Source organism: Bufo bufo, chromosome 1 (assembly GCF_905171765.1).
Source record: "Bufo bufo chromosome 1, aBufBuf1.1, whole genome shotgun sequence".
In the NCBI taxonomy this organism is placed as follows: domain Eukaryota; kingdom Metazoa; phylum Chordata; class Amphibia; order Anura; family Bufonidae; genus Bufo; species Bufo bufo.
The window spans coordinates 223,473,041-223,494,463 of record NC_053389.1 but is presented as its reverse complement, the minus strand read 5'-3'; the positions used below and the strand labels follow the sequence as shown (position 1 = coordinate 223,494,463).

Below are 21,423 nucleotides of genomic sequence, written 5' to 3'. Positions count from 1 at the left end.
GTAAGGTGGAGTGCTCTTGGTTGACGTGACATCTTCACTTTGGCTCTGTAGTGTCCGATGTGAAGACTGTAAGGTGGAGCGCTCTTGGTTGATGTGACGTCTTCACTTTGGCTCTGTAGTGTCCGATGTGAAGACTGTAAGGTGGAGCGCTCTTGGTTGATGTGACGTCTTCACTTTGGCTCTGTAGTGTCCGATGTGAAGACTGTAAGGTGGAGCGCTCTTTGTTGACGTGACGTCTTCACTTTGACTCTGTAGTGTCCGATGTGAAGACTGTAAGGTGGAGCGCTCTTTGTTGACGTGACGTCTTCACTTTGGCTCTGTAGTGTCCGATGTGAAGACTGTAAGGTGGAGCGCTCTTGGTTGACGTGACATCTTCACTTTGGCTCTGTAGTGTCCGATGTGAAGACTGTAAGGTGGAGCGCTCTTTGTTGACGTGACGTCTTCACTTTGGCTCTGTAGTGTCCGATGTGAAGACTGTAAGGTGGAGCGCTCTTGGTTGATGTGACGTCTTCACTTTGGCTCTGTAGTGTCCGATGTGAAGACTGTAAGGTGGAGCGCTCTTTGTTGACGTGACGTCTTCACTTTGACTCTGTAGTGTCCGATGTGAAGACTGTAAGGGGGAGCGCTCTTTGTTGACGTGACGTCTTCACTTTGGCTCTGTAGTGTCCGATGTGAAGACTGTAAGGTGGAGCGCTCTTGGTTGACATGACGTCTTCACTTGATCTTTGTGGAGTTTAATCCTTTGTGTGTTTTCTTTTTGTCTGTCAGTTTCGGATGCAGGATCTCAGTCTTTGGGAATCCATTGTGTGATCTGTGTACGTCGACCTTGTGCCAATAAATAGTTTTGACAGGTTTAATAAATACATTGTTAATACCTGCCACTCAGGCTTATAGCAAGGAGATGAGACATGGAAGGCTGCAGAGTTATTGGCCACAAGAAGACGTGTCTTAACCCTGTCATACATTAGTGTTTTTCCAAATCTCTCTGTAAGGTCAAGGAGCCCCTGAAAATCAGCCATTTTCTCAGTTTGGAGCCAAAATCCCTAGAGACTACTGTATTTCCCCCATGTCCCTAGCAGGCAGAAATACTGCTAAAGCAGAATTATGGTGTGCGATACTATAAAAATGTTCAAATCTCAGTTTTCCGAACTTCTGTGTTACGGGGGGAGTGGGTCATTGCGGTAACTTACAGTCACAACCTGAATTGGAAGGTGCCCAGAAGAATTTGGGGCCAAAATGTCTGATAGATTGGCATGTAATGATCTGCCTGCACTGCAGCATCAGTACCCGGGAGCGTGACCCTGGCGTGATGCTTGAATTAGGGTACTTTTGCCGTCGCCGGAACTGCCTGCCGGATCCTGCAATCTGGACGCAAACGGATGTCATTTGTCAGACGGATTCGGATGACAAATGCATTGAAATACCGGATCCGTCTCTCTGGTGTCATCTGGAAAAATGGATCCGGTATTTATTTTTTTCACAGATTTAAAGGTCTGTGCATGCGCGGACCAGAAGAACGGATCCGTCAATGCGTCAATTTTAATGCTGGATCCGGCTCTAATACATTTCAATGGAAATTAATGCCGGATCCGGCATTCCGGCAAGTGTTCAGTATTTTTGGCCGGAGAGAAAACTGCAGCATGCTGCGGTATTTTGTCCGTCCAAAAAACGTAAGAGGGACTGAACTGATGCATCCTGAACGGAATGCTCTCCATTCTGAATGCATTAGGATAAAACTAATCTTTTTTTTTTCCCGGTATTGAGCCGCTGTGACTCAACTCAATACCGGAAAAGAAAAAAGCTAGTGTGAAAGTACCCTTACTCTGCCCAATTATCTTGCTGATGATCGAGAATGAACGTTACTACGAACGCTCATTCCCAATAACTGGCCCGTGTAAAAGTGCCGCAAATCACACTGTGAATGAGAAAAACGTTCATGTGGACACCTCAATCATCGATTCTAGGCAGCAGATTGTGCTGTGTGCGGACAGCGGTCTGCCGCCCAGAAATAATGAATTTGTAAGAGGATGAGCGATGGCAGTAGCGATCACTGGTCCTCATATAGGGGAGGTGATCGCTGCATGTATGTGCAGCTCTTTCCTGCAGTGTCGATCTTGCAACTATTGGGCAGGATCGGTTCCTTCCTAGTAAGTGCCCACTCGCCCGACATATTTACACACGCCAGATGAATGGTGATCAGCGGCACATTTTCACAGGTTATTGGGAATGGGGGTTCAGATTAACTTTAGTTTCGTTAATTGGCCCAACAATTGGGCAGTGTAAATCCAGCACAAATGTGCCTTAGGACTTTTATGTTTACCGTAGTACAATAGAAATATCTTTAATCGTGATCCCTTGTGGATACGGCTGCGGCTCCATTCAGTCCCGGAGTTTGTTTAGTATTAAAAGCCAACAATGGAATTATAAGCCATTTACTGGATGTTGGTTTTCACTTACAGAATAGATACATAGTGCTGTTTGCAGAACACTTGTCCCAGAACTATTCCCGTCCTCTAGATTGTAAGCTCCTATAGGCTGATACCTTACCTCATCTTTAAAGTGGGGGGTTTTTTTAAAGAAAAAAAAGAGGGCAAAATGGGGTAAAAATAAAAAGTTAGAGAGACTGAAGCATCATTGGAACGACAATGGCAGGGGATTGATTGAGGTGAGTAATGATTCTACTTTATATTTAACCCATTCCACCCCTTTTTTAAATAAAATGATTCATTTGGAAAACACTGTTACTGGACACTTAGCAGAGAGCAGCTATAAAGTGTCCACCTCTGGAGAACCCGGCACTTGCCTGCATTATGTTGACTTCATTGAGCATTGTGTAATACCACATTTCACCTTTGGTGGCGCCCCAGGAATATTGAGCACCTTTTTCTGGTTCTCGAATAGTTTACAACTGATTGGCATATGAGAAAGGTCTAGGTGGATATAATGTAATGGGGGAAATAATTGCAAATAATAACTATATGACGCTCTTGTCAGTCTGGTGACCTCAGACAGAAAAAGAGGCTGACTACGTTGTATGAAAGGTAAGGCTCTCAATGTGTGTGTGTGTGTGTGTGTGTGTATATATATAAGGAAAGATGCATATAACAAATACATTAATAATGTATAAAATGGGATAAATGAAATCTAATATACATATATAAAATGAAATACAACATAAGCCAATCCAATAATAAAATATACTAGTCTCATAGTTAACTACCTGCAGGCCCAGCAGCTAAAAACTGGAAAAGATTAATGGATCCATCATATATAATCAAAGAATCTCCATTCCGCTATATTGTAGGATATTTCATATCACCTGGTTGTAAATAATTTGATGCCAAACGTATTCTATTATGTTGGTAAATTCAATAAAATAAAGCAGAAATGTGCAAAAGTGGATGCTACCAAACTCACTGGTATACAGTTCAATACTGAAACATTGTGGCCGCCTCCAGTGTATATAACACTTATAAAGCAACAAAATAATAGCATTCTGAATATAGAATGCATAGTAAAATAGGGCTGGAGGGGTTAAAAAAATAAATAAATAAATGAAACTCACCTTAATCCACTTGCTTGCTCAGCCCGGCTTCTCTTCTGTCTTCTTTTTTGCTGTGTGCAGGAAAAGGACCTGTGGTGATGTCACTCCGGTCATCACATGGTCCGTCACATGATCTTTTACCATGGTGATGGATCATGTGATGGACCATGTGATGACCGGAGTGACGTCACCACAGGTCCTTTTCCTGCACACAGCAAAAAAGAAGACAGAAGAGAAGCCGGGCTGCGTGAGCAAGTGGATTAAGGTGAGTTTGATTTTTATTTTATTTTTTTAACCCCTCCAGCCCTATTCTACTATGCATTCTATATTCAGAATGCTATTATTTTCCCTTATAACCATGTTATAAGGGAAAATAATACAATCTACAGAACACCGATCCCAAGCCCGAACTTCTGTGAAGAAGTTCGGGTATGGGTACTAAACATGCACGATTTTTCTCACGCGAGTGCAAAACGCATTACAATGTTTTGCACTCGCGCGGAAAAATCGCGCATGTTCCCGCAACGCACCCGGACATTTTCCCGCAACGCCCGTGTGAAAGAGGCCTTAAAGGGGATGGCGCTGTGGATGTTACTGTTAAGGGGGCAGTCCACTGTGGAGGTCACTGTTACGGGAGGAGGGAACTGTGGAGGCCACTATTAATGGGGCAGCGGAGTACTGTGAGGTCACTGTTAAGGCAGAGGGGTACTTTGAGGTCACTGTTAAGGGAGTGGGATACTGTAGATGTCACTGTTATAGGGGATACTGTTGATATCTTTTAATAGATTAAATATACCCGTGCAAAGCCGGGTCCTTCTGCTAATATATATAATCCGAAATCAAGTACAGCACTGTCATTATAGAGATGCATGCTGTTTAGATAAGACCAATTATCTGTTGCATTCAAAAGGAAAAAAAGCCGTGGCACATGCAAATAAAGTGAAAAAAGCAGCTTCCTTTATTCACCCGAGTAGAGATGTTTCAGTCCTCTTACTGGGACTATTATCAAGCCTAGATAATAGTCCCAGTAAGAGGATTCAAAAACATCTCTACTATGATGAATAAATGAGACCACTTTTTTCACTTTATTTGGATGTGTCGTGGCCTTTAATCCATATATATATATATATATACACACACACACACACACACACACACACACACACACACACACACACACACACACACGCCTTGAGAACCTTACCTTTCATACAACACAATTTTATCATTAGGGGATCTTTCTAACAAAAAGAGAGAAATGGAGAATGCCTTTAAAGGGGTTTTCCAAGACTTTCCTACTAGTGACCTATCCTCAGGATAGGTCATCAGTATCTGTTCGGTGGAGGTCCGACACCTGAGGCCCCCGTCCATCAGCTGTTTGAGTATAGCGGCAGTGCTTGGTATTGCAGCTCAGCCCCATTGATTTCAATAAAGATGTTTTGCGCATAGGCCATATGACTGATGAATGTGACAGCTATGAGAAGGCCGCAACGCTACTGTGAGTGCCAGTGCCTTCTCAAACAGCTGATTGGCAGGGGTCCCGAGTGTTGGACCCCCACTGATCAGATACCGATGACCTTTCCAGAGGAGGGGTAATCAGTGGAAAGGTCTTGGAAAGCCTTGATAAGGGTCCATTCACACATCCGTGTGTGTTTTGCGGACCCGCGGATCCGCAAAACACGGACAGCTGCAATGTGCGTTCCGCATTTTGCGGACCGCACCTTGCCGGCACTAAGAGAATATGCCTATTCTTGTCCGCTATTGTGGACAAGAATAGGACATGTTCTATTTTTTTTCAGGATCGGAATTGCGGACTCGGAAATGTATGGGTCCGCAAAATGTAGAGTGGAATTGCGGATGTGTGAATGGAGCCTAAGGAGTATATTCCAGCTTAATTCACATAGCTTCAGATGTTAAAGGGGTTGTCCATAAAGACCACCCAATGGTGTAAGTTGTGGTCAGCTGTACAGTGGGAATGTATTTTTTCCTAGCTGCCATTAAATGAGTAGCACACGGATAGGTCAAGTTTGCCTGAACAGGAGCCACTTATAGGTAGCGGCTTTTAGAGGGGCTTCTCCATCAGCAAGCGGACCCTCACTATGAAGCGTTAATGGACCTGCAAACCTAATTCCATGTCACTTTCCCTTTACATTTTCTTTGCATCCTAAGGAAGAAATGCCTTTTCCTGTTCCCTGTGAAATAATTAGATTGTGTCCTGGCTTTCTTCCTGAGGAAACCAAACCAATTCTGGTCAGTTCTGTGGGAACAGGAATGGAGAGAATGAGGAAAGAAGGCTGAAATATCTGGTTATACTACACCCGCAGCTTCTTCTCATGCTACAATGTATGGAAGACATAATGACTATGATTAATCGTCCGAACGTAAAAGGCGATCATTAGTGAATATCGCGTTCTGTGCTACTAAATGGTTCATTACCAGCTGATGGGAAGTTCACTGGAAGTTACTTGCAGACGTCATATACCACATTTTTGTCGTTACTGAAATTGAACACTCCCTGCCAGGTTTCCCCACAGATTACGGCTGATCTCTGGGGTCCCAGCTGGAGGACAGGTCTGCTTACTGTCAAGGGACCCTTTTAGGGACTGTCCACAGCAGAGTACTTATGTAAATGGGTTTTCTGGGACTTAAGATCCCCTTACACTGACCAGACCTTAGAAACACTCATCAGCGCAGGAATGGTTATTGGCAGCCGGCAAACAATGATTCTGTATGGGGTAGAACGATGGCATTAGTGATCACTCCTCCCTATACTGTGGAGGTGATCGCTGCATGTAATAGCATACCATTAGCAGACGATTCTCATAACTTGTCCTCCGAATAAGATATCATCATAAAGCTTGGTAGGGGTCTGACACCTGGCATCCCATGAGCAGGTGTTTGGGACGGTTGCTGACACTCTAAGCTTTAGGGCTCATTCAGACGACCGTTTGTCTTTTGTGGCCCTCAAATTGTGGATCTGCAAAACACGGACACCGGTCGCGTGAGTTCTGCATTTTGCGGAATGCACACGGCCAGCCCTATGATAGACATGCCTATTCTTTACGCAATTACGGGAAAGAATGGGACATGCTTTATCTTTTTTTTTGTGAGGCGCATAACGGAAGTACGGATGCAGACAGTACATGGTGTGAAATGTAATCGGTCCGCAAATTTTGCCGAACGGATTCGGACACATGAATACAGTCTTGTGAATGAGCCCTAGCAGTGGATGAAGCTGGAAACCCAAGGGGCCATTCAATGTGTAGTGACCATGCCAGGAGACTGTAGCTCGGCTCCCGCGATCTGGGCTGCAGTACGCCGGTGCCAGAAACTGCAAAATGAACAGAGCCTTCTTCTTTCAGCTCCATCCACTGTAAAGCTCTCGGAGGTTAGGCCGTCAATGCCTAAGTTTTGGTAAACTCCATGAATATACCCATAGCTGCAAATTGCATAAAAAATCTTAAATATAAAACAAACAAAAAAATCGAATAATTGCTGATGTTGTGTGTGCTGCATTGTATGCCACATATTGTGCCCCTGCAGCTGTGTGTGCGTGTTTCATGCAGCTGTACGCCAGTGATCGCCCTTCTAGCAGGAAGAAAGGTTCCTGGCGCCGCTGAGCCATTACAAATACAGGCACGTGAGCGGGCACTGGTGTGTTTGTTTTGGTTGCTGGATAATAACGCAGATAGTTACACCAGGCACAGCACAAGGGCATCTTAAGTCCGCAAGGTTGTAGCAGATGGACTTTAGAGGGTGGATTATTCTTATTTCAGAAAATCTCCAGGTCATACACATCTCATCATTTTCTCGGAAAAGCTGGGTGACCACCGATATGTCAGCTATTATTAATTCCACAGGGGTTGTCACCTAGTTTATCTCAGCTCATGAATGCGTTATCTCCATCCCCTGCTCCTGTCCTTCTAGTCAATTAACCTCAATAATATCATATTAGGGACTTGACATTAAAATAATTGTAAAGGCACTTAAAGGGGTTGTCCATATTTCATGGCATAAGTGTACTGGGTGAAGATATGAGGTTATACTGTGCTCCTAATGCTAATTGGGGGGCTCGCTATGCTGCGGAACCATCTTCTAAGTGACCTCATTGTGACAATATGACAAATGGATAGGGGGTTGTCTTACTAGGACTGCCTGTTCAATAGGGAATGTATTATTTTACACCAAAACCAACCTTTTAGCCCACAGCAACCAATCACGGCACAGCTTTTATTTTTCCTGAGCGGTGTAAGATATAAAAGCTGAACACTGATTGGTTTCTATGGGTCTGTTAGACAATTTATGTAATTGAGGCCCTCAAAGGGGTTTTCGGTTTTGAAGAATACTTTTTATTTTTCTTTTTTTTAATAAGGGCTCCTTGCTAATAAGTTTATACCACTGCTGATATCTAGTAGCAGGTGTTATATTTCCCTCCTCTGCCCCTACAGGAGAGAGGAGGTATTACTCAATTGCCACTGAAATCAGTACGGTAGCGTGTATAATTCCAGGTTTTGCCAGGTTTGATTGATGTGTCAGGTCCTTCAGAGTGAGGGACCCTCTTGGTAGTCAGACTCAAAGATCTTGAATGGGAGATACTGCTAACTCTGAATACCCCAATAGGGTGTTAGAAATGGGTTTTCTACACCAGACATAATTTTTAGGACTCATGCACATGAATGTATTTTCTTTCCGTGTCCGTTCCATTGTTTTTGTGAACCATATGCGGAACTGTTCATTTCAATAAGTCCGCAAAAAAAAAAAGGAAGTTAGGCTACTTTCACACTTGCTGTAGCCTTTTCCTGCTGGAACAGCCTGCCGGATCTGTGCTACCGCTAGTCCAAAGTCCGCTCTGGCCCCATTCACTATAACGGGGGCGGGCCGGAGGTCCGGCCGCAGAACAGAAGACATGCAGAGAGGCGGCCAGACGAAAGCTACAACATGCTGCGGTTATTGTCCACCTCTCGGCTTGTTAGCCATACTGCGAACGGCCCCCCCCCCGTCACAGTAAATGGGGCCGGAGCAGATTTTCGTCGGCATGGTGGGCTAGCGGTACCACAGATCCGCAAGTGTGAAGGTAGCCTTACTCCGTGTGCATTCCGTATGTCTGTTCCACAAAATAAAAATGGAAGATGTCCGCAAAATACATACGGTCGTGTGCATGAGCCCTTAGCCATTACAAACATGAATTTGCACAGGCATTTTAGGACATTGAAAAACACCATAGAAACCATTTTCTTATTTTTCCATACTGTATGCGGTTTTTTATGGCTTTTTTGTAGCATTTTTTCTAAGTGACTGTGCTTTTTTGGCTTAAAAAAAAAAGACCTAAAAATGCCTCCTAACAAAAACACCACTAGGAAAAAAAATTGTGTGTCTCCCGTGTTTCATATTTTCCATAGACGTTTGCCTAACTTCTGGAGCTGACGTTTTTTCCTGCATAAAACGCACCAAAAAGCATAGGTTAAAAAAACAGCACTAAAGGCGCAAAGGTGCGCTAAATCACAGTTAGAAACATATGCATGAACCCAGCCTTAAAGGTTAGCTATGTATATTTATTTATTTTCTTGGAAAATGCATGAACTTTGGCTGTGTCTGTAAATGTCGCCATCTGCATTTCTCCTATTCTTCTAATGACCGTTATGGGTAGCAGAGCTCCAGATCCCTTTGATGTGTTCTGGGAAAGCAGCAGCTGGAAACTTAGATTAGATACAGGGTGCAAATAACAGAATATCCAGAATTTCAGGTGAAAGAGTACACCCTGACTATTATTGGTTAGTGATCGGGGGGAAGGATGTTATTATTGTGACTTTTATCACAGCTTTGTAAATGCTAGTAAAAAATTTAGATCTCAAAATTTTGATTAGCCTCATTTTCTGACACTTGCGAGGTATCGGGAAAAGGGGGCGTGACTTGCTAAAAAGACATTCTCTTTGTATGGAGATGTGATCAAACAACATTTATCTGCTCCTAAAATCTAACAAAAAAGTGATGACTTGCTCCAAAGGGGTGTGGCTTAGTGGGACGGGGAGGGGCTTAGCAGGAAATGGGCGTGTTTCATCTTACCCAGAAAACAGGCTATAGGTTGCTTTATCCTGTGGGTCGCCTCTCCCCATGCTTCAGCCTCTGTATATGGCACTGTTGGATTGGGGATCACTGAGTATACCCTGTTTCCCCGAAAATAAGACATCCCCATGAAATAAGCCGTAGCAGGGTTGCGGCTTATATGCTCAATATTAGACATACCCCGAAAATAAGCCATAGTGATGGGCGTGGTTATGTACCGGTGCAGAGCGGTAAAGAAGACGCGGGCAGCCCTTCTCATCTGCCGCATCGTGACGGCCGCTGTAGGTTCGGTCTCATCTGCCCCACATCTGTAGGTGACGGGAGAGTTGCGGACAGCCCCATCAACACGGTCGGCAGTCAGGTCCCGGTCGTTCTGTGCACAGCAAGCTGAGGGAGAAAGTGAAAGTAAAAGTCTCCTCAGCATCAGCGTGCAGATTGGACCCAGTTCTCACTGCATCCCTGATAAATAAGCCATAAGACATCCCCTGAAAATAAGCCATAGTGTGTTTTTTTTGAGGAAAAATAAATATAATTATTATTTACGGGGAAAAACACGGTAGTACGGTAGTAGAGCTTACACACCGAAGCACTCACATCTACTGTGGGCTGTCACCGCCCCGGAACAGGACTGTGGCCTATAGATGGATGTCACACTTACACTTGGTTTCTCTTTTTCAGATTGTCTCTTTAAGGTCTGTCCTATGAACAGATACTCTGCTCAGAAACAATTCTGGAAAGCAAAGCAGGCAAAACAAGGGAACACTGAAGCTGCACTTCTCAAGAAGTTACAGGTAAGTACCCAGTCTAGTGACCAGGATCTGTCACCATTGGAGAAATCCAGAGGAATCTAAGACAAACTGGGTTCGATGGACATGCTACGTGGAAAGGACGGTGGTTGCTAGGCGGCAGTGTATCCTGCCCATAGCAACCAGACTGTCAGACATGACTCAGCCTAACAAGATATAAAACATGTCTGTTTGTAGTCTCCATGAAGTAACTATCCTAGAGCATCTTTTCTCAGAAATCTGCCTGGTGCCGATCCTGTGTTTCTCTTAGAAATGACAAATGATTGGACATTTGTGTTCCGCCATTCCTCAGACTGTATAGGTGCACACCTACTGACACAGGGAATGGTAACACCCAGTTGTCACGATTTACACACATCCAGGCAAAATAACAGAGGAACATGGTTCTAGGAGCAGATGCTCCAGAATTATTATTTCATGGGGACTACAAGTATTAGTAAGGGGACATTCACATGGCCGTATCCTCTTTGCAGATTCACAAAACAAGGATAGCGGCCGTGTGCATTCCGCATTTTGCGGATTAGCACGTCCTGTCTTTTCTTAGGAATGCCTATTCTTGTTCGTAAAATAGAGAAGTATAGAACATGTTCTACTTTTATTTGCCGGGCCGCAGAATGGACGTATGGATGCGGGCAGCACACGTTGTGCTGTCTGCATATTTTGGCTTGATGTTTTTCTCAGAGAATTTTATGGGGGTTGGTTTGGCTGTACAAAGATAATTCTGGGGGGTAGTGTGGTCATGTGACAGATGTTGGAGGACACCGCAGTAATGGCCATGACTTTTGGCCAGTAGTGAAGGAAGGAATTTGGCCCCCTTGTCACTATCTTCTTGCCTCATGGAGGTCAAATTTAAAGGTCCAGTAGCCTATCACCGCTTTTATTTATACCGACATGTCCGCACATTGGAAAACGCAACCTGTTAGGACACATGTAACAACAGCAGACCCTCACCACTATGAAAGGAATGAAAGTGTGTACCACTCCTCCCATGTCCACTCTCACAGACAGCTGAGATACATGGACTGTTCGCTGGGTTCCTCACCCAGTTGCCTGGTCACTTTTTTATTTGCAAAGATGACCGCAGTGTAGTCTCCATGTCACAGGAACAGGGAAAGCAAAGCAGATCTACAATTGTGAAGACCCTGCAAACAGCTCCTCATATCCCAGCTTCCAACGTTTGCGAGTGCGGCATATCCCTAAGTGTGAGATACTGCACTCACAACTGAATTTTCAGGTCTTGAGTAAAGTTGGGCTTTAAAGGTTATGGACACCTTTGGAGAATTTTTTTTATTATTGCGTTCTATTATTTGGGCTAAAAATAATTGAGACTTTATTTAACATTTTAAACCGTTCCACAGCGTCTGCAGACTCTTCTTTCTTCTTCTCAGTGAAAACTTGAGAGCTGGCTTGATTTGTAGCCCTTATCTCTAGTTCTCTGACAGCTCATAAACACTCATTTAAATGGGCAGAGATTTTGATATTGATGGGCTATCCTCAGGATCAGGTCTTTGAGGAGACATAAGCACTCTGGTGAGCGCCAGAGCCTCTTCCTAGGCCTGTAGTGTCACATTCATTGGTCACATGGCCTAGGCACAACGCAGTGCCGAAATGGATGGCGCTGTGCTTGGAGAGCTGCAAGAGCACTGCGGCCTCGGTGGGGATGCTGGGAGTCAGACCCCCTAATGATTCTGACAATAGGTCATCAATGTAGAAGACCAGAAAACCCCTTTATGTCATATTCTTATCAATTTTATAAAAAGTTTTGACTAAGGCCCCCTGCACACGAACGTGTGCTTCCCGTTGACGTATTGCGGACCGCATTTGCGGATCCACATTACACGGGTGCCGTTCCGTGGGCATTCCGCATCACGGATGCGGACCCGTTCTCTTGAATGGGTCCGCAAATACGGACATGCGGAACAGAAGCATGGAACGGAACCCTATGGAAGCACTACGGAGTGCTTCCGTGGGGTTTCGTCCCGTACTTCCGTTACGCAAAAAGATAGAACATGTCCTATCTTTTTGCAGAACGGCCGGATCGCTGACCCATTAAAGTGAATGGGTCCGCGATCCGCTGCCCCACGGACTGTGTTCGTGCATTGTGGCCCGCATTTTGAGGGCCGCAGCACGACCACGGGGTGCACACGTTCGTGTGCAGGGGGCCTAAATGAGTGTTTATGAGCTGTTAGGAAAGGATCCTGCTGTCAGAGGACCTCACTGAGCAGGAGAAGCAACAGTCTACAGATGAAGTGAAACTGAAACCTGTACAAGAAAAACTGTAGAAAATTTGTAATAAACAACACTTAAAAAATTATTTTAGCCCCAAATAATTAAGCAAATGTCCCAAAGGTTTCCATAGCCTTTAAAAGGGGTTTCTGGTTTTGAATTAATGTTATTTTCTATGTAACTGAAAAGTTGTAAAACTATCTAATATACTTTGGGGCACATTTACTAAAGTTTTTGCGCCTGTTTTTAGTCTAAAAAATACTGTTTTAGGCCTCATGCACACAAGTTTTTTGTGTTCCGTTTATGTTCCGTTTTTTGTGTTCCGTATACGGTCCATATATACGGAACCATTCATTTCAATGGGTCCGCAAAAAAAACCTGAATGTACTAAGTATGCATTCCGTTTCCGTATTTCCATTTTTATGGACAAAGATAGTACTGTTCTATCAGGGGCCAGCTGTTCCGTTCCGCAAAAAACGGAATGCACACAGACGTCGTCCGTATTTTTCGCCGATCCGTTTTTTGCGGACCGAAAAACACTGAAAAAGCCATACGGTCGTGTGCAATAGGCCTTAGGGTCTATTCACACGTCCGCAATTTCGTTCCGCATTTTGCAGAACGGAATTGCGGACCCATTCATTTCTATGGGGCAGCACGATGTGCTGCCCGGATCTGGAACGGCGGACCCGCACTTCCGGGTTCGCAATTCCGTTCCTGAAAAAATTAGAACATGTCCTATTCTTGTCCGCAATTGCGGACAAGAATAGGCATTTTCTATTATGTCCCAGCGATGTGCGGTCCGCAAAATGCGGAACGCACATCGCTGATGTCCATGTTTTGTGGATCCGCAAAACACACATGGACGTGTGAATGGACCCTAAGACAGTCTTTTTAGTCCCATTTACTACTGAAATTGCACCTGTTTTGGAGGCTTTTGCACCTCATTTGACTATTTCGATTTATTTAGAGTACGGTGTAATTCAAAAGTCTTCTAACTTTGCAACTTTTTTCCGACCTGTTTATGTAGGTGCGCCTAAATTTGGCTAAAAAACATCTAATTTCTACTCCACCCCAGGGCTGACATACTTTTCTTTGTCTGCTTTTTGTGGTGAAGTCCGACAGTTTTTGCATTAAAAGACGCACTTTCCAGGAAACATGCAACTTTTTGCCGCAAAGATGCAACATTTTTCATGAGCAAATAAATTAGACGAGTCTAATTGAATATGAACCTGTCTAAGACTACTTTCACATCTGCGTTTTTGCTGTCCGGTTTTGAGATCCGGCAGGGAATCTCAAAACCACAGCAAAACGCATCTATTTGAATAATTCAACCTGCTGCATCTGTTCAGAATGGATCCTGTTGTATTATATCGAAAAGGACAGATCCGGTACCATTGACTTACAGTACATGGTTTTTGGTGCCGGATCCGGCCTTTTCAGTTTCCCATGCTGCTAAATCGTGCAGGGCAAAGACATTTTTTTGGAGATCCGGGTACGTACCGGGCTCTTCATAGGGATTACTAGCTGGAGTCTTCCGCCTAGCAGTGAGCCCGGTGACGTCACAGGCACCAATGGGTGGGCTTTAGCTCTGACCTAGCCTGTAAAACAGCTAGTGCCGAGCTAAAGCCCGCCCATCAGAGCCAGTGACGTCATTGGGAACACTGTTAGGAGGAAGCCCCCGCCTAGCAGCGTGCCAATGTAAACAAAAAAGCCCTTGACCTGCGCGATACAGCGCAGGGCAAGGGAGAGCATCGGGGCATGAAATGCTCCAATACTTATATCAGAGGAGCCGAAGGGGTGAAAATGGGGATATGTCCGGGTTCAGCTCTGATGATAAATACTCAGCAAAAGAGAGACAGCTAAATTAAATATGCCTAATTTTATGGCCAAAAAACAGGCGAGCTTGACAAATGTTGCACCACTGTTTCAAATCCTCAATATTTTCATGATCTCTACTTGCTGTCAGTGGATAGGAATACTTGTTTGCATTCAGGGGCAGCAGATCCGTATATACACTGCTAGCCCTTCTCTGAGTGGAGAGCTAGATACAGTTGTCTCTAGTGCTATGAGTGGAGTACATCAGCACTAACTGCAGAAATCTCTCTGCTACTTTGCTACAATGTATCAGTCTGGAGCCCAGGTTGTTTTGCTCCCAGGACATTGCCTCTCCTGGATACAAGTGTATCAGCTTCTCAGCAGAGAGCAGGACCAGATATGTACTGGGAATGCAAACAAACAAACTCAGATCTTGAAAATGGTAAAAAATTAAAATACAAATAATAGTATTTATATAATAAGCCCTTGATGGTAAAAGGTCAAAAGTCACCTCCAAATGAGGTTTGGGGCTCATGATATTAGAGCCTGGGCCCTCTACTACATTGTAATGTATAGGGACTGCCTCGGGGTGACGATATGAGGATCATTTTGATCTGTGAAGACGCCCGCTTTACTTTTAGTGACTGACCGGTGTTATAGCCGAGGTCCAGGATTCGGAGAATAGCAGGGCTGCTTACTGGCTTTGATCTCTCTAATCTCCAGGTTTGAGGCCGCACCCAGTGTTGTTGGAGAGCAGAGCGACAAGACTAAATGTTATCAGAAATCTGTCAGCACACCTCCCTGTCCTCAGGGGGGCTGCAGGTCCGATCACTGAGGACCATACCCCTCCTAAAATCAGTAAGAAATATATGTCCCCGAGTCAAGCCGTAAAAAGTGTTACACAGTCGTCACTGTATTAACCTGTCCAGACCGAAGAATGTCCGAGATGTCACAAACCCCTGTCTGTCAGGAGGTTCAGATCTGTACAGCTGGAAGCGATAGAAATCAGTAAAGCTTGTTGCACTCGATGGGCACCCAAGTGAAGAAGTAGGCGTTGTGTCACTTCAGTAAGGCCTCATGCACACGACCGTTGTGTGCATCCGTGGCCGTTGTGCCGTTTTCCGTATTTTTTTCGCGGACCCATTGACTTTCAATGGGTCCGTGGAAAAATCGGAAAATGCACCGTTTTGCAGCCGAGACCGTGATCCGTGTATCCTGTCCATCAAAAAAATATGACCTGTCCTATTTTTATGACGGACAACGGTTCACGGACCCATTCAAGTCAATGGGTCCGTGAAAGAACACGGATGCACACAAGATTGGCATCCGTGTCCGTGATCCGTGGCCGTAGGTTACTTTCATACAGACGGATCCTAAGATCCGTCTGCATAAAAGCTTTTTCAGATCTAAGTTTTCACTTCGTGAAAACTCAGATCCGACAGTATATTCTAACACAGAAGCGTTCCCATGGTGATGGGGACGCTTCTAGTTAGAATACACTACAAACTGTGTACAAGACTGCCCCCTGCTGCCTGGCGGCACCCGATCTCTTACAGGGGGCCGTGATCAGCACAATTAACCCCTTCAGGTGTTAAGAGATCAGGGCTGCCAGGCAGCAGGGGGCAGACCCCCCCCCCCTCCCCAGTTTGAATATCATTGGTGGCCAGTGCGGCCCCCCCCCCCTCTATTGTAATAATAGGTTGGTGGCACAGTGTGCGCCCCCCCCTCCCTCCCTCTATTGTAATAATTCGTTGGTGGCACAGTGTGCGCCCCCCATCGGCCCCCCCTCCCTCTATAGCATTAACAACATTGGTGGCCCATCACCCCCCCCCATCATTGGTGGCAGCGGAGTTCCGATCGGAGTCCCAGTTTAATCGCTGGGGCTCCGATCGGTAACCATGGCAACCAGGACGCTGCTACAGTCCTGGTTGCCATGGTTACTTAGCAATAGTACAATAGTAGAAGATTCATACTTACCTGCGGCTGGCTGCTGCGATGTTCGTGACCGGCCGGGAGCTCCACCTACTGGTAAGTGACAGGTCTGTGCGGCGCATTGCTAAATGAACTGTCACTTAGCAGTAGGAGGAGCTCCCGGCCGGACACGAACATCGCAGCTCCCAGGTAAGTATGAATCTTTTACTATTGTACAATTGCTAGTAACCCGCTGCCACCAATGATCGGGGGGGGGGGGGGGGGGGGAGATCTGGGAGGCCGCACACTGGCCACCAATGTTGTTAATGCTATAGAGGGAGGGGGGGCCGATGGGGGGCGCACACTGTGCCACCAACGATTTATTACAATAGAGGGAGGAAGGGGGGGGGGGCGCACACTGTGCCACCAACGATTTATTACAATAGAGGGAGGAAGGGGGGGGGGGGGGGGCGCACACTGTGCCTCCAACGATTTATTACAATAGAGGGAGGAAGGGGGGGGCGCACACTGTGCCACCAACGATTTATTACAATAGAGGGAGGAAGGGGGGGGGGGGGCGCACACTGTGCCACCAACGATTTATTACAATAGAGGGAGGAAGGGGGGGGCGCACACTGTGCCACCGTCGATTTATTACAATAGAGGGAGGAAAGGGGGGGCGGGGGGGGGGGGCGCACACTGTGCCACCAACTAATTATTACAATAGAGGGAGGAAGGGGGGGGGGGGGCCGCACTGGCCACCAATGATATTCAAACTGGGGAGGGGGGGTCTGCCCCCTGCTGCCTGGCAGCCCTGATCTCTTACAGGGGGATATGATAGTACAATTAACCCCTCAGGTGCCGCACCTGAAGGGGTTAATTGTACTGATCACGGCCCCCTGTAAGAGATCGGATGCTGCTAGGCAGCAGGGGGCAGTCATGTACACAGTTTGTAGTATATTCTAACTAGAAGCGTCCCCATCACCATGGGAACGCCTCTGTGTTAGAATATACTGTCGGAAATGAGGTTTCACGATCTAACTCATATCCGACAGTATATTCTAACATAGAGGCGTTCCCATGGTGATGGGGACGCTTCAAGTTAAAATATACCATCGGATTGGAGAAAACTCCGATCTGATGGTATATTAACTCCTGACTTTACATTGAAAGTCAATGGGGGACGGATCCGTTTGAAATGGCACCATATTGTGTCAATGTCGAACGGATCCGTCCCCCTTGACTTGCATTGTAATTCAGGACGGATCCGTTTGGCTCCGCACGGCCAGGCGGACACCAAAACGACTTTTTTTTCATGTCCGTGGATCCTCCAAAAATCAAGGAAGACCAACGGACGAAAAAACGGTCACGGATCACGGGAAAACGGAACCCCGTTTTGCGGACCGCAATAAAATACGGTCGTGTGCATGAGGCCTTAATATGAGGCACTTACTAATGTATTGTCATTGTCCATATTGCCTCCTTTTTCTATTGCATTATACAGTGCTCGTTTCCAAGGGTTACGACCACCCTGCAATCCAACAAAAGTGGCCGTGCTTCCAGACTTAAAAGACTTAAAGGGTTTCTGTCACCTGAAAAATGGGTATTAACCTGACTGACATTAGCTTTTATAATGTGCTAATTAGCCTCTAGGAGCAAGGGGGGGGGGGGGGCGGCGTTGCACCTGCAATGCATTTGTGAGACGGATCCGGATCCGTCTACAAATGCTGTCCGTTTGCATGCAGATTGCCGGCGACGGAACTGCTTGCCGGATCACTCTGCCGCAAGTGTGAAAGTAGCCTAACGCAAGTGCAAATCCCTTCAATGTGCCCTACAGTATTTTTCTAACCTTTCATTCAGACCTTTTTCCTATAGAGAAGTCTGTGGGAAAATGTCTGTAAAGCACCATAGCATGAATGGGAGAAAGAAAAGCCAGGAAACGATCATAAAACACCACACAAAAGAACACTATGTGGAAGAACCAGGAAACTGCTTATAACAACCAATCACAGCACAGCTTACATTTCAAATTCTGCTCTTGGGAACGGAAAGCTGCTCTGTTATTGGTTAGCACCGAAGGCCGTTTTTCCTTTAGACAGTTTCATAAATGTGACCCTATATTTGTAGGGTGTTTTTTTATATTTTACAGTTGGCAGATATCCTAAGATTAAGGGCTCATTTACACGACCGTATGGAGGTCCGCAATACACGGGCACCAGCCCCGTGAACTCCGTGCTGCGGTACGGACCGATTGACCTAAATCGTTATGCAATCTGCAAAATACGGCAAAAGATAGGACATGTCCTATCTTTTGCGGAGAGGCACGGATCGGAAGCCTATGGAAACACTCGGAAGCCCTTCCGTGGTCTTTCGGGTCCATGCCTCCGCACTGCAAAAGATAAGACATGTCCTATCTTTTTCCGTATTTTGCAGATCACGGACGCACTCAAGTCAATGGGTCCTTACCACAGCAGAGAGTTCACACGGCCGGTGACCGTACATTGCGGACCACTATCTGCAGTCCTCAACATATGGTCACATGAATGAGCCCTAAGGTTTATTTTGCACCGGAATATTGTACCTGCGCCTTTTTAGTTTGTGTCAAATTTATGATTTGGATTGTTAAATCTGTCATGTTGTTTTAGAAAGTGGTGAAGGGAAGATGCTACACAATACGGTTTTATATACTGGAATTGAACACCAGCTTTTTATACCGCCTTGGAGCTGGGAAAACATGCGCCAAAAACTGACAAAAGAAGGTGCGAAGTAGGCGCAAATAAAACTTTGAAAATGGTGGAGCATGCACTTCATATATTTTGCCCAGCAAACATGTGCGCAAATCAAGGTGCTTTTCAGGTGCAGTGACATTGAAATATTCCCTCCCCCCCCCCAGTGCAAAAAAGGCAATGACGAAAAAAACTCTGTTTTTTGTAAAAAAAATAAATCGTGGTGTGACATCATCCCTAGGGACTTTTTTGTTGCTGGACCTGGTATCTGTATGAATGGGGGGGGGGGTTGGCGACTCCTCTCATTGCACTTTATATCCTGAGCCCCTGAATATAAACCAGAATGTTTCCAATCACTTCCTGCAAGCAGAGATCTAAAAAAAAAGCTATGTTTGAACATTCAGCTTCAAATTACTCTAAAGCAGTGGCCGGCTAGCAGCTGTGAAACTACAACCCCCAGCATGCCCTGACAGCACACAGCTTGGCGACCACCGCTCTAGATTGTCATTTTCACTGACCCGTGACGCTTCCCTTGGCGTCCTACCTCCATGTGTTTCCTCCTGTTGGCCCATGAGGACGATGTGCATCAGATATGATCTCTGCCGTGGGAGGTTTATACAATGGAGGGCTCATTGTGCCTGATGGCTCTGTAGTTGTGTGGGAGTTGTGACATTTTCCACGCAGCCACAATTCTTGTTCCAGCAGCAGTGTGCATGTGGGATATATAATGTTAAAAGTTTTTTTCCGGGATTGTGACAGTGATGGAGGTTCAGATCTAGTAAACCCCTCTAATTATCTGGAAGAAGGGTCTGCAGCACTCCAGGTAGCACCACAACCGCTTCATGGTTTACAAGAGCTGTGAGCTGTAGTACTGGGCACAGCCACTACCAAGTGTATGGCGCTGTGTCTATTAAAGAATGAAGGGGATGCTGCTGTGCCTAGTAGGTGGGAGTGTCAGGATCCAAACCCCCATTGGCCTATTTTAAAGGGCATCAGGGCGTCAGCAGATTTGTACCTACGACACTGACTGACCTGTTACATGTGCACTTGGCAGCTGAAGACATCTGTGTTGGTCCCATGTTCCTATGTGTCCGCATTGCTGAGAAAGGTGATGTTTTAATATATGCAAATGAGCCTCTGGGAGCAATGGGGGCGTTGCCATTACACCTAGAGGCTCAGCTCGCTCTGCATCGGCCGCACTCTGTGCAATTTCATTCATAGGACCAGGCAGTGTACACATCATCACACCTGGTCCTGTCAATCAAAGTGCAGAGGGTGCGCCAGTTGCAGAGAGATCAGAGCCTCTAGGTGTAATGACAACGCCCCCGTTGCTCCTAGAGACTCATTTGCATATATTAAAACATCACTTTTCTCAGCAATGCAGGCATATCTGCTGGAGCGCGGCTGCCTTCTCAAACAGCTGATCGGCGGTGGTCCCGGGTGTCGGACCCCCGCCGGTCAGATGCTGATGATCTATCCAGAGGATAGATCATCAGTTAAAACAAACTGTAAAACCCCTTTAAAGGAACAACTGGTTTCAACCCCCCCCCCCCCCCCCCCCCCCCCCCCCCCCCCCCCCCCCCCCTCAAAAAAAAAAAGAAGCAAAAAACATCCCTGAAACAGAATAGAAATGCATAACCAGAGGTATTTCTGTCCTGTTTTGGGGACGTTTCTGCAATACTGACCAGGAAAACTGCTTCTCTCCAATTCACTCCTGTGTGTGGGTGACACAAATCGTGCCCACAGCAAGCACATGGATTTCCGCAAGTCTCATTAAGGGCTCATGCACACGGCCGTTGATTGGCCGTTCTGTGCATTAGGGATGGCAAATTGCGGTCCCCAACACACGGACAACATCCATGCGGATTCTACAGACTTGAATGGGTCCGTGGTCCATCCGCACCGAAAAAAGTAGTGCATGCACTACTTTTTTGCGGTGTGGAAGCATGGACAGAAATTCCACTGAAGACCCCTGTAGTGCTTCCGTGGTGTTCCGTGCCAACCTTCTGAATTGCTGACCGCATTCGTGATGCGGGGTGCACACTGCCGGTGTCTGCATATTGCGGACCCGCTGTTTGCAGGCCGCAATACGGGCACAGTTGGGCAACGGCTGTGTGCATGAGCCCTAAGGTGAATGGAACGGATTTTCAGTTGCAGAATTTTCTGCCACAAAATCTGCCATGTTTGAGGGCACGCTTATTTTCTTTGTAAACACAGTCCTCTTTCACTGACAGTCTGTTCATTGGGGAACATCTATTTAAGTATTTTAACTTAAAGGGAACCTGTCACCGGGATTTAGTGAATAGAGCTGAGGACATGGGCTACTAGATGG

At 45.9% G+C, this 21,423-nt stretch overlaps 1 protein-coding gene across 2 annotated transcripts in view; it reads left to right on the top strand.

Moving 5' to 3' along the window:
• ITPR2 (inositol 1,4,5-trisphosphate receptor type 2) overlaps positions 1-21,423 on the top strand; it is a 347,585-nt gene that overhangs the window by 83,067 nt on the left and 243,095 nt on the right. For both annotated transcript variants that reach the window (XM_040435629.1, XM_040435619.1), the window contains exon 3: positions 10,286-10,398. In XM_040435629.1, the coding sequence (XP_040291563.1) occupies positions 10,286-10,398 (113 nt within the window). The remainder of the gene's footprint in view (positions 1-10,285; positions 10,399-21,423) is intronic.